Source organism: Bubalus kerabau, chromosome 7 (assembly GCF_029407905.1).
Source record: "Bubalus kerabau isolate K-KA32 ecotype Philippines breed swamp buffalo chromosome 7, PCC_UOA_SB_1v2, whole genome shotgun sequence".
Classification (NCBI taxonomy): Eukaryota; Metazoa; Chordata; class Mammalia; order Artiodactyla; family Bovidae; genus Bubalus; species Bubalus kerabau.
The window spans coordinates 27,301,729-27,314,685 of NC_073630.1; the positions used below are offsets into that span (position 1 = coordinate 27,301,729).

Consider the following 12,957-nt stretch of genomic DNA (forward strand, 5'->3'; position numbering starts at 1 on the left):
TACAGATGAGGAAATTGGGATAGAGAAAGGTTAAATAACAAAGGCCACATAATCAGTAAGTAACAGAGTCAGAATTCAACTTTAGTCTGGCTCTGGAGTCTGAGCTCTTAACCACATTATTACACTGCTTCTCTCATAAGATTCAGTGTATGGAATCACAGCTACATACTATGAGAATACAGGGAAAGGAATAAACACAATAAAGGGGAGAAATAGCAAAAAATTGGTGGAAGAAGTGGGACTTGAGTCAGGAAACAATCAGTAAGGTTTAGAAAAGTAGAAAAGAGGACGAGAAGTGTTGCATAAGTAGGTAATTCTAAGAGTTCTAAGGTGTGAATGAGTAAGGAATCAGTCCATAAATAATTATTGAGCACCCGCTAGGTATATACAATATGCTTGGGATACATTTATGAACAAAACAAAGATACTAGTTCTCATAGAACTTAGAGCCAATGGGTATGAAAATGGTAATGAAGAGACTAGTTTTACTGAATGAACATCTGTCCTGAGAAAAAGAGAGAAATAGTACTGAATAAGTAGGTAGGTGACAGACCATGAGCGCTCTGAAGACAGAGAAGCTCAAGGACATGAGAAATAGATAAGAACTTTAGGATTTTTGGAGGAATGTGTCACATGTCAACAGCAATATTTTAGGAAGATTAATTAGGCCATATTTTGCAGGATGAATTAGAGATGGGAAAAAAATAGGCAGAAAGTCTTGTAATAAAGTGAATTTTATGAAGATCTAGATTAAGTGACGACACAGGAAACTGAGAGCCTTGCTCTATTCATTATCTTTTTTTCCTTCAGTCATTCCCTTGGCCTACAAATACATCCAATTCTCTCCCATCCATAGTGAAAGCTAAATGTAAAAATAAATACTAAATAATACAATTACTCTCCAAGGGGCAAGTACTTTCTAGCTACTATCTATCTTCTCACATGTACTTTCTTTACATTCACTCCTGAACTCACTGAAATTTGGTTTCCATCCTGATACAGGAAAAGCAGTGGTTCATTTGCCCAGCAGCAAGTGGAAATTTGGAAACATTTTTTAAAAAAGGTAACACATGAGTAAAGCCTAAAAGGATGAATAGGAGTTTGTGAAGAAAAGAAGTGGGGGTTTACATGTATATTCTGTGTGAAGCAATTAATCAAACACACTGGGAAGGTGTTTTGATTCTAAAGCTTTGGTTCTACCTCTAGGAGGTATGCTGAATAAATAACTCATTTAAAATCCTTTCCACATTTGTTTCAATTAATCCTGCCATGAACAAGGCAGAATTTGTCAGGAAGCTATTTTCATTTTGAAGGAATTTTTTTTTTTTTAATTTCACAAGTATCCAACCAGAGTGTCTCAGTTTTACAGACCCTGTTCCATACTGATACTGGTCTCTTTCAATAAATATACCGTGAGCTCCTTGAAAGCAGGGACTAGGGCTTGTTTTTACATTTCCACTACCTAGCAGAGAGCCTGAAATTCAGTAGCTGTTCAGTAAAACTGGGTGTATTGATTAAACGTAAAGGAAGAATACGTGAGAGGCACTGTAGGAAAATTTATGAAAGATAAAGGACAGGGATGAGCGAAGATGGTGCTTATGTTTTGGACATGGGTGGTTAAGGGAGAAAAGAAGACAGTAACAATGACAGACAGTAGACAAGGGGAAGACAAGTTCTGATTTAGACTTGTGAAATAGGATGCACGGGGTCTCTCTACCAAGTTGAAGTGTTGAGATGCGGCTGGAGACAGAAACTAGTGTTTGGGAGAAGATGTGGCTAGATGATGAAGGCAGGAGGAGAAGGGGATGATAGAGGATGACATGGCTGGATGTTATCACCAATGCAATGGACACGAACTTGGGCAAACTTTGGGAGACGGTGAGGGACAGGGAGGCCTGGCATGCTGCAGTCCATGGCATCACAGAGTTAGACATGAATGGGCAACAGAACAACAAACAACAATGGCTACAGGATCATATTTTTTGAATTATCAGCATAAAAACTTCAAACCATAAGAAATAATAAACAATGTTTGAAGAAAAAGGGAAAAGAAAAAAGTTACTTTTGTTAGGTATATCCATACACTGCTGAGTAAATCTTACATTATGTAAACTATTAGTAAGGCTTAGAATACATAAAGCTGAGAGTTTTTAGAGCAATATCTGGTAATTCTTATTTTCCCACATGTCTACAGCAAGCAGACTCTGCTTTCTTAGTAATAGCTATTTCTAGCTAATATATGAGGAGGGACTGGCAGTGCCATTAACTACCATTCTCAAAGGAACACTAACAAAGAAAAACAATCCTCAAATCTTTATCAACTTGCAAAGATATTTTAAAAATAAATTGTTTAAATGGCATTGTAGTATTTTCATTTATTCCTCTTGCTTATAGAGAGACTAGAAAAGGTTACTATTTCTAAGATACAGAAACCTAGCATCTGAAATGGAAGTCTGAAATAAAACTGTCATGCTCTGGAAGCTGCATAATATAGCTCTCATACTAGAGAGAATATTTTTCTCCCTCAAATAAGTGAGATAATGTACATGAATATGAAACGTATGGAGATAGAACTTCTTCAGTGATTAGGGATTTTATGTTAAAATTTTCACAGATGTGCTCTTAAAAAATTGTGTGTAAGCTTAATTTATGTAAAGAAAGTAATTTTCTCTTTGATATACAATATCAATATTTTGGAGATATTTCAACTCTCTGGGTCTTAGCTTTTTCACGTATAAAATGAAGGGCCAGAAGCGGACATCTTATGTTTTTTTCAGCTCTAGAATTCTGTGACAATTTTTTTCAGCTCTAGAATTCTGTGACAATTTTTTTCTGATTGATTTTCAGCTGTTAATAGGTCAGAAAATTTCTTGCCTATCCCTTAGGACAGAAGTTAGAAACGTGTACATAACACTTAATGACATCAGAGGAGTTTCTACTTAAAGAGATTCAGGAATGATTCTAATTATGAGGCTTAGTACTGTTTATATGTATAAGCATACATACATTGAAACATGTATATTACCATATGTGAAACAGATCGCCAGTCCAGGTTCGATGCATGAGACAGGGTGCTCAGGGCTGGTGCACTGGGATGACCCTGAGGGATGGGAAGGGGAGGGAGGTGGGAGGCGGGTTTAGGATGGGGAACACATGTACACCCATGGCTGATTCATGTCAATGTATGGCAAAAACCACTATAGTACTGTAAAGTAATTAGCCCCCAATTAAAATAGATAAAATTTTAAAAAAAGTATACATACAGACTTAGATCAATTAAGAACTTATGCATTTCAAAGACAGGTTTAAAATGGATAAATTAAAAAAAAAGTATACATACAGACTTAGATCAATTAAGAACTTATGCATTTCAAAGACAGGTAACTGGGAAATATTTTGTAGTTTAAAGTGGTTGAAGTGAGGGCGGAAGACATGGAGGCAGTTAAGTGGAGAACTCTCACAGTGGTCCAGGGATCAAAAACATGGACAACGTGGTGATGTATATGGGCAGCGGTGGTGCTGGTGCCACTCTGTAATTTTCTAAAAGCTTCTGGAAATAATTTCAAAATAGAACCAGAACTTGATAAATTTCCTAGGATGAGATAAAGAAGATGAATATGTTAAACATGAGAGTGGCTCCCCTCAGCTAAGCTCCTAAAGGTAGAACATATGATAGCTTCCTTCTGGAATGTGACAGAGCTGCTACTTCACACAGAACTTTATAGTCAGCTTTCAACAGCAGCAGAGACTCAGGAAGTAGAGCCAACTGGTGACAAAGAGGTGTTTTAGTTGGTTAAATTGATATCTTCATCTCTAACTCTACCTTTCCAAGGTACAGCCTTTACTTAAATTGGGTTACTGACATCATTACCCTTTTCTCTCACTTTTTTTCTTATCAGTTCAGTTCAGTCGCTCAGTTGTGTCTGACTCTTTGTGACCCCATGAACCGCAGCACGCCAGGCCTCCCTGTCCATCACCAACTCCCAGAGTCAACCCCAACCCATATCCATTGAGTCGGTGATGCCATCCAACCATATCATCCTCTGTCGTCCCCTCCTCCTCCTGCCCTCAATCTTTCCCAGCATCAGGGTTTTTTTAAATGAGTCAGCTCTTTGCGTCAGGTGGCCAAAATATTGGAGTTTCAGCTTCAGCATCAGTCCTTCCAATGAACACCTAGGACTGATCTCCTTTAGGATGGACTGGTTGGATCTCCTTGCAGTCCAAGGGTCTCAAGAGTCTTGTCCAACACCACAGTTCAAAAGTATCAGTTCTTCGGTGCTCAGCTTTCTTCACAGTCCAACTCTCACATCCATACATGACCACAGGAAAAACCATAGCCTTGACTAGATGGACCTTTGTTGGCAAAGTAATATCTCTGCTTTTGAATATGTTATCTAGGTTGGTCATAACTTTCCTTCCAAGGAGTAAGCGTCTTTTAATTTCATGGCTGCAATCACCATCTGCAATGATTTTGGAGCCCAGAAAAACAAAGTCTGACACTGTTTCCACTGTTTCCCCATCTATTTCCCATGAAGTGATGGGACCAGATGCCATGATCTTAGTTTTCTGAATGTTGAGCTTTAAGCCAACTTTTTCACTCTCCTCTTTCACTTTCATCAAGAGGCTCTTTAGTTCCTCTTCACTTTCTGCCATAAGGGTGGTGTCATCTGCATATCTGAGGTGATTGATATTTCTCCCGCCAATCTTGATTCCAGCTTGTGCTTCCTCCAGCCCAGTGTTTCTCATGCACATAAGTTAAATAATCAGGGTGACAATATACAGCCTTGACGTACTCCTTTTCCTATTTGGAACCAGTCTGTTGTTCCATGTCCAGTTCTAACTGTTGCTTCCTGACCTGCATATAGGTTTCTCAAGAGGCAGGTCAGGTGGTCTGGTAATCCCATCTCTTGAAGAATTTTACACAGTTTATTGTGATCCACACAGTCAAAGGCTTTGGCATAGTCAATAAAGCAGAAATAGATGTTTTTCTGGAACTCTCTTGCTTTTTCCATGATCCAGTGGATGCTGGCAATTTGATCTCTGGTTCCTCTGCCTTTTCTAAAACCAGCTTGAACATCTTATACATCGAAGGAAATTTTTGCTCCTGTGTTCCTTGTCACTTGGGAAATTCTCTCATCACTCTCCTCATTATATAACCAAAGTCAAGTAATGACTGAAATGCTCTCTGGTTGAAGTGCCAAGAAACATCTATGGGAGAAAGTCTAGCGATTGCTGTACCAAAGACAAGGCTGGTGAGATCTCTAATGAGCTTGTGGTATTTACTGTCAATACCCTCTATATAAACAGAAATGAGGACAGAGCCTAGATTTACAGCTGGCTCCAAAAACTGAAACAATAAAAATCTCAGGAGCCAATAATAGTTATTGTTTCTCTTTATTTACTTCTGAATATCCAAAAAACATGTTGAAAGATATTTGATAAAACTCTTTAAGAAATCAGAATGCATGGTTCTTTCATAACCTATAAAATTTATCTTTGAAGTCAAAACTGAGCAAGTAAAACACCAGAAACACTGCCACTAACTCTAAATGTTAACTAAAGATGTCCACCATCATGCTCAATCATGTCCGACTCTTTGTGATCCCATGAACTGTAGCCTGCCAGGCTCCTCTGTCCATGAAATCTTCCAGTCAAGAATACTGTAGTGGGTTGCTGTTTCCTACTCCAGGGAATCTTCCTGAACCAGGGATCCAAATGCGTCTCTTGCATATCCTGCACTGGCAGGTGGATTCTTTACTACTATACCATCTGGGAAGCTCTGTCCATCATTACCATTGTTATTTAACACTGTTCTGAAGACTGAGGTTAATTAACTAAACAACAGATAGATATAAGATGGATAGAATTGGCAAAGAAGCAAAATTATAATTTTTAGATGATATACAACTGGAAAATTTAAATCAATGGAAAAACTTACAAATAATGAGAGAACATTAACATGGCAGATAAATGATAATGATAATGAGGATGAAAGTGAAAACTTACAGAGTGTTTACTATGTGCCAGCAATGTTCTGAATATACCATCTATTTTAATACTCCCAATAATCTGATGAAGCATGTAAAATTATTAATCTCTGTTTGATGGATAAGCAAACAGGTCATACAGTTGGTATGGCAGACCTGGGTTTTGAAATTCTAATCTATTCTAAACAATGTAGCTGTTTACCACTACATTAAACTGTTTGTAAAGCCAGCATCTTTCTTTATATATAGCCAGCTAGAAAATACAATGAAATAAAATATCCTAATAATAATGGCAAGAGAAAGGTTAAAATAGTAATAAGCCAAACAAGAAACACATAAGAAATAAAACACCATAGAGAAACTACAAGACATGAATACATAGAAAGGCATATCCTAATTTTGGAAAATATAAAACTCATTACTGTACATCAATTTTTTCTACTTTTTACAAACTTAATCACAACATAAATACCAAAATGAGATTTTTCCCAGGGGAGGAGGGAAAACGACAAGCCAATTCTACAATTCATGTAGAAACACAGTGCCAAACGTATGATATAGTTATAATTTTAATAATCTCTTGGTACTAGTACTGGGAAAGAAAGAAACTGAAACAGATGAATATAACTGAAAATAGGATTTGGAAATGGGCAAAAGTACATGTGGGAATCTAGTTTTCCATAAGAGGGCTATTTGAATTCACTGGGAACCATTTAGTTTATTCAAGAAAACAAACATTAATCTTAAACTATTTCAAGTATCTATTTAATAAGCATGAAAGTTTAAAATGCATTAATTAAACGAAGTATGTCAGGATTCTAATCTATTCTTTGCTAATGTTTGTTTTACTTAATTTCTATAGGATTTAGGAGCTGCTGCTGCTGCTGCTAAGTCGCTTCAGTCGTATCCGACTCTGTGCGACCCCATAGATGGCAGCCCACCAGGCTCTGCCGTCCCTGGGATTCTCCAGGCAAGAACACTGGAGTGGGTTGCCATTTCCTTCTCCCTGCATGAAAGTGAAAAGTGAAAGTGAAGTTGCTCAGTCGTGTCCGACTCCTAGCGACCCCATGGACTGCAGCCTACCAGGCCCCTCCGTCCATGGGATTTTCCAGGCAAAAGTACTGGAGTGGGTTGCCATTGCCTTCTCCGGATTTAGGAGCAGTAACCTATAATTCACATAGACATATCTGGAATAATTCCAGTTAAGTTGCTCATTTTGGCTTTGGGGAGAAATGAAGAAACAAATAAACTTTAACATTAATTCTCTAGGCGATATGAGAATATTTCAGATAAAAGCTGCCTTTTCTTTTTCATTATTCACCTTTATTTGTTAGCACATATACAAATTGGGTTTAACAAACTGAAATTTTGGTAGTATATATCATATAACAAGGCTTGTTTATTTATTTTGCATAGTTTATAGGATATCCTGGAAGGATAGCTGAAAAAAAAACAAGACATTTAAACCCTGGGATTGTGAAAATCATTAGACTCACAGAATCCTGTATGTGTCTCTTGTTGCTAGCCCTTCTGTAGAATAGCGCCAGAATCCGTTTCTCTTTAAATGCCATGGAATGTCACTGATACATGAAATGACATCCCTGGACTTTGAGTATGCATAAGAAAGATCTCAGTGCAAGAACCCAGATATTCATTAGCAAGTTGGAATTGTGCTACCTGTGCCCAACAGTCTTCATGAAGAAAATATATTCGATAGACTTAACTAGTGAAAAAAAACTGCTTTAGGAACTGTCTCAAATCCATACTGAACTAAATCAAACTGCAAAGGAACAAAAACCGTCACCAGCATAACCTTCCTGTCAACTGCAATGTAGATATGCTAATGCCATGTCAAAGTCTCACCTTGATGTCTGTGGGGAAGTGTGCCGTGGCTCAGATCAGTCCAGCTGCTGGCCTGGGCCTATTCTAAACAGGATATTCTATCCTAAGTCATGACAAGTGTTATTTTCACCAAAGATGACAAGACTTCTTATTTATTTTCTTCTTTTGTGTTTTCTATCAAAAACTCCATCCTCAATACCCTCCTATCCCAAACTTGTAAACATCTCTTTTCCTTCCCAAGATCCAACCCTACAATCCAACCTTCCTCGGTACAGTACACTCGAGAAATCTAGTGCTCCTTCAGTCATTATTTGATTCTTGTCTGGCTCTGGGCATTTTTCTGCCCTTGTTTCACTCACTGAATTAAGAGGGCACTGCTCCATTCAGAACAGACTGTGAACACCGAAGTATCTACAGTCAGAAAAGTGGCATTTACTAATTTAATGATTTAGCAAAAGAAGACCCAGGGATTTCTATAACTCAGAAGAAGATATATCTTTAATATGCAACTGGAATTTTGATTTCTCACACTTCACAAAAAAGGGGCAGCAGTAAATGTTGAAGATATTCAATATGTAAATATTTCAAGTTTTAGACTGCTGCAGTGAAGCAAATGGAGTTTTAAAATGAGAAAAAATATGAACGGTCAATGACAGAAAGCAATGGCAAACATGTACCACTAAAATGATCAGTAAAATGTATGCTATGAAGGATAAGTAGATGCAGTTAACATGCCTGATGAATAATGAGTTGTGGATTAATGCTTTGTTCAACTGAGAGTTCACTAGTAAAACCTTATTTGTGGTAATTACTTCAACTAAATACATGTATATTGAGAGCACACTATTTCCTGGCCATTGAACTGGGCCCTGGGGATCTTTAACGCACACGTAAATTATCAGAGATGTATCTTATTATTTCATTTCTTAAGAGGTTACGATGCATCAAGCATTATACTAAGCAACGGGAACACAAAAATCATTAAGATGCAGTTCTTACTCTTCACGAATTTAGTTTAGTAAAGGAAATATAGGCACATATAGAGACTGAATAATCTGGCACCCTCATGATCATGCTAAATGGATTAAAATATAGTGTTAGGCTATTATAAATGACTAACAAGATAAATTATAGGTACAGAAAACAATCAGCTATATTAATAAACCCTAAAGAAAAACAAATACCATGGATTTCAAAAATAGGAAGCCTTTACCTATTACACTTCATTTTCCTTATTATGTTAATAGATATAGCTTTGCCATGTAATTTTAATCCAGCCAGTCCTAAGTGTCGGACTCTGACAGACTACTCATGAGAAGTTCACTTCCTTAACCTCAGAAACAAGTTCTCATTAGCTCTATCCAATCTGGAGGAGTTCTCTCTTTGACTAACAGAAGGAAAAGTCTGACTTAGCTTAGAGAGGGATCAAAGATATTCTCCCTCTGAGCATCGGCTCTGTTTAGGAATGACTGTTCTTATCAAGATTCCCCTTTTAACATTAGAGAGACTTCAGAAGTCTTGCTGAAATTGTTTTTGTCCTCTCACCTAACCAAGATATTTCTTGCCAAGTACTCTGAGCTTCCCCTAATACAATTCTTCTCTGTATAAAGTCTCATAATTAATTAAAATACAGTACTAATGAAACCAACTTAGAGTTTAAGAATATGCTTCCCTGGTTTTGCCACTTCTTTTGGATTTACTTTTCCCGTTTCCTCCTTCAGCAACTTACAGCTGCATTTATAAATATGAAGTCATACATTTTTCCTCATGATGTTTACTACAGAGTAATTTTTGGGAGCACTAAATTCACTTAAATAAAATGTAACAATTAAATACAACTTGCACACACACAATACCATGATATCAATAGTTAACAAGAAGAAATGATCTTTGGTAGGTTTAGACTATAGAATTCAAGAAAGGTATGTTCAAACTAAAAGGATATTAAATGTATAAGCAGAAAAACTGTAATGAGTAATTTAAATTTTAATTTCAAATCTGTGTATTTAAGAACTCCTTTATTTTACTGTGAATAATTTCAACGACCCAGTTTCTTTCAACTCTTTACATACTTAATATTCACAAAGTCACAATACATGTGTTATAAAATTTTAGCCTCTGCATAACCTAACACTTCAGAACATTAATGGTGGAACTCCATAGTGTTGCAAGTTCCCTCCTTAGCAGAGGAAATGTGGTCTCTTCCAGTGAACCTGCTCTTTACCAAAGCAGAGTATGCTTTGGAAAAAGTAAGTAAAGCAAAATTAGGTGAATATGGAACATTATTTTTATTTTCCATAAATCTTTAGAATGGTGTTGAGATTTCTCATGGTGATAAAAAAGAAATTATCTTCTTTACTTATATAAACTCTATCAATCTTCCAAAAGCTAGCTGAAATAAAATGACTTGATAGGGACAATAAATCAATATCTAATATACATAAGGGATCATGTAAGTGGTTAAGAGAAATATCTACTTGTGCTGTACTAATAGGTTCTGATTATTTTCTAGATACTCTAGAATTTTTATTGGAAATGTATTCTTTATTTGAAGAGTAAAAAAGAAGTTGTTTATTTTATTTTTTGGTTTATTTTTAACTTCTACATAGTAAGAAAACTGTTTTTATTTCTATTACTTTCTTTTTTATTTTATTTTTTTTCTATTACTTTTTGCCAGCCCAAGAGGTGGCAAGAATACACAGAAGAACTATATAAAAAAGGTCTTAATGACCTGGATAACCACGAGGAGGCTCAGATGGTAAAGACTGCCTGCAATGCAGGAGATGCGGGTTCAATGCCTGGGTCAGGAAGATCCCCTGGAGGAGGGAATGGCTAGAGAATTCCATGGACAGAGGAACCTGGCAGGCTACAGTCCAGAGGTTGCAGAGTTAGACATGACTGAGCAACTGACACTTTCTTTCACACACTCTCTCTTTTGTACCTCACATTCATGAGTCAGCAATATCTGTTGGTTTTTCTTTAAAAATTAATACTTACTATTGTAATAGTAAGTTTGTATATCTTTAAAGGACAGAACAGCCTGGTAAGCTAAAGTCCATGGGTTTGCAAAAGAGTCAGACACCACTGAGTGACTAAACAACAAAAACAACAACACTCTTCTCATTCCATTCTATGTATAGTATCCTTACTGTTCCTCTAACATTCAAAGCAATGCTACTACCTTGCACTTGCAAGATGGAACATTTTTCCTCAGGAAATATATATAGCTCACTCTCTCACTTCTTTTAGGTTCTCTTCCCAAATGTCTCCTTATTAGATAGATTTTCTTTGCTGTTACTGCTGCTGCTAAGTCGCTTCAGTCGTGTCCGACTCTGTGCGACCCCATAGACGGCAGCCCACCAGACTCCCCCGTCCCTGGGATTCTCGAGGCAAGAACACTGGAGTGGGTTGGGGTTGCCATTTCCTTCTCCAATGCATGAAGGTGAAAAGTGAAAGGGAAGTTGCTCAGTCATGTATGACTCTTCACGACCCTATGGACTGCAGCCTACCAGGCTCCTCCGTCTATGGGACTTTCCAGGCAAGAGTACTGGAGTGGGTTGCCATTGCCTTCTCTGAGATTTTCTTTGAGTCTCTCACATAAAATGGTAACTCTTCTCTAATGTTCTCCAGACTCCCACTTCTTGGCATTTTCCATTGTCCTTTTCCTCTTCTCCTTTTAAAAAATGAAATATAGCTGGAATACAATATTATATTGGATTAAGGTGTACTAGACAGTGATTTGACATTTGTAGACATTATGAAATGATCAGTACCATAAGTCTGTGAATTGAAACTCGTTCAGTCATATCCAACTCTTTGTGACCCCAAGGACTATACAATCCACGGAATTCTCCAGTCCAGAATACTGGAGTGGGTAGCCTTTCCCTTCTCCAGGGGATCTTCCCAACCCAGGGATGGAACCTAGGTCTCCTGCTTTACCGGCTGAGCCACAAGGGAATCCAAGAATACTGGAGTGGGTAGCCTAACCCTTCTGCAGGGGATCTTGCCGATTGAGGAACTGAACCAGGGTCTCCTGCCTTGCAGGCGGATTCTTTACCAACTGAGCTATCAGGGAAGACCATAAGTCTACTAGCCATCTAACCCTATACAAAGTTATAACAATATTATTGACCACATTCCTTATACTGTGTATTATATCTCCATGGTTTATTTATTTTATAAATGGAGGTCTTTATCTTTTCATCTTCTTCACCTATTTTACACACACCCCTCTGCCACATCCTTCTCCCTCAGGCAACTACCTGTTTCTTCTCTGTATCTGTAAGTACGGTCTCACTTTGTTCTGTTATTTTTTTGTCTTTTAGATTCAACAAATAAGTGAGATAATATGATATTTTTCTTTCTCTGATTTATTTCACTGACCAAAATACCCTCAAGTTTCATCCATGTTGTTGCAAATGGCAAGATTTCAATATTTTTTGTCTCAGTAATACTGCATTGTGTGTGTATGAAAATACCACATCTTTATCCATGTATCTATTGATGGACACTTAGGTTGCCTCCATATCTTGGTTACTATAAATAATGCCGCTATGAACACTGATGTGTAGATATTTTTTTCAAATTAATTTTGCTTTCTTCAGGTAAACACCCAGAAGTGAAACTGCCATAGATCATATGGCCGTTCTATTTTTAATTTTTTGAGGAACCTTTCTGTTGTTTTCCACAGTGGCTGGTCCAATTTACATCTCACCAACAGTGCACACAGGTTCCCTTTCTCCACATTTTTGCCAATTAATTATTTGTTGTCTTTTTGACGATAGCAATTCTAACAGTATGCTGCTGCTGCTGCTAAGTCGCCAGTATGAGTGCATATCAAATTGGGGTTCTGATTTACAGTTCCCTGATGATTGGTGATGTTGATCATGTATTTGTTAGCCATCTGTATGCCTTTGGAAGGGCTTCCCTGGTAGCTCTGACAATAAAGAATCTTCCTGCAGTATGGGAGGCCCAGGTTCAATCCCTGGGTCAGGAAAATCCCCTGGAGAAGGGAATGGCAATACATTCCAGTATTCTTGCCTAGAGTATTCCATGGATAGAGGAGGCTGATGGGCTAAAGTCAATGGAGTCGCAAAGAGTCAGACATGACTAAGCAACTAACATATAC

At 37.4% G+C, this 12,957-nt stretch overlaps 1 protein-coding gene across 6 annotated transcripts in view; it reads right to left on the reverse strand.

Annotated features, from left to right (window-relative positions):
* The window catches only part of TBCK (TBC1 domain containing kinase), a 207,396-nt gene that overhangs the window by 61,383 nt on the left and 133,056 nt on the right, over nucleotides 1-12,957 (reverse strand). The window contains exon 25 of one of the 6 annotated variants that reach the window (XM_055587902.1): nucleotides 3,306-3,592. The exons of 4 other annotated variants lie outside the window; for them this stretch is intronic. In XM_055587902.1, the coding sequence (XP_055443877.1) occupies nucleotides 3,563-3,592 (30 nt within the window). In that variant the 3' untranslated portion in view covers nucleotides 3,306-3,562. Of the gene's footprint in view, nucleotides 1-3,305; nucleotides 3,593-5,361; nucleotides 7,429-12,957 lie in introns of those variants that run through there. One more of the 6 variants, XM_055587903.1, reaches the window with a different exon arrangement.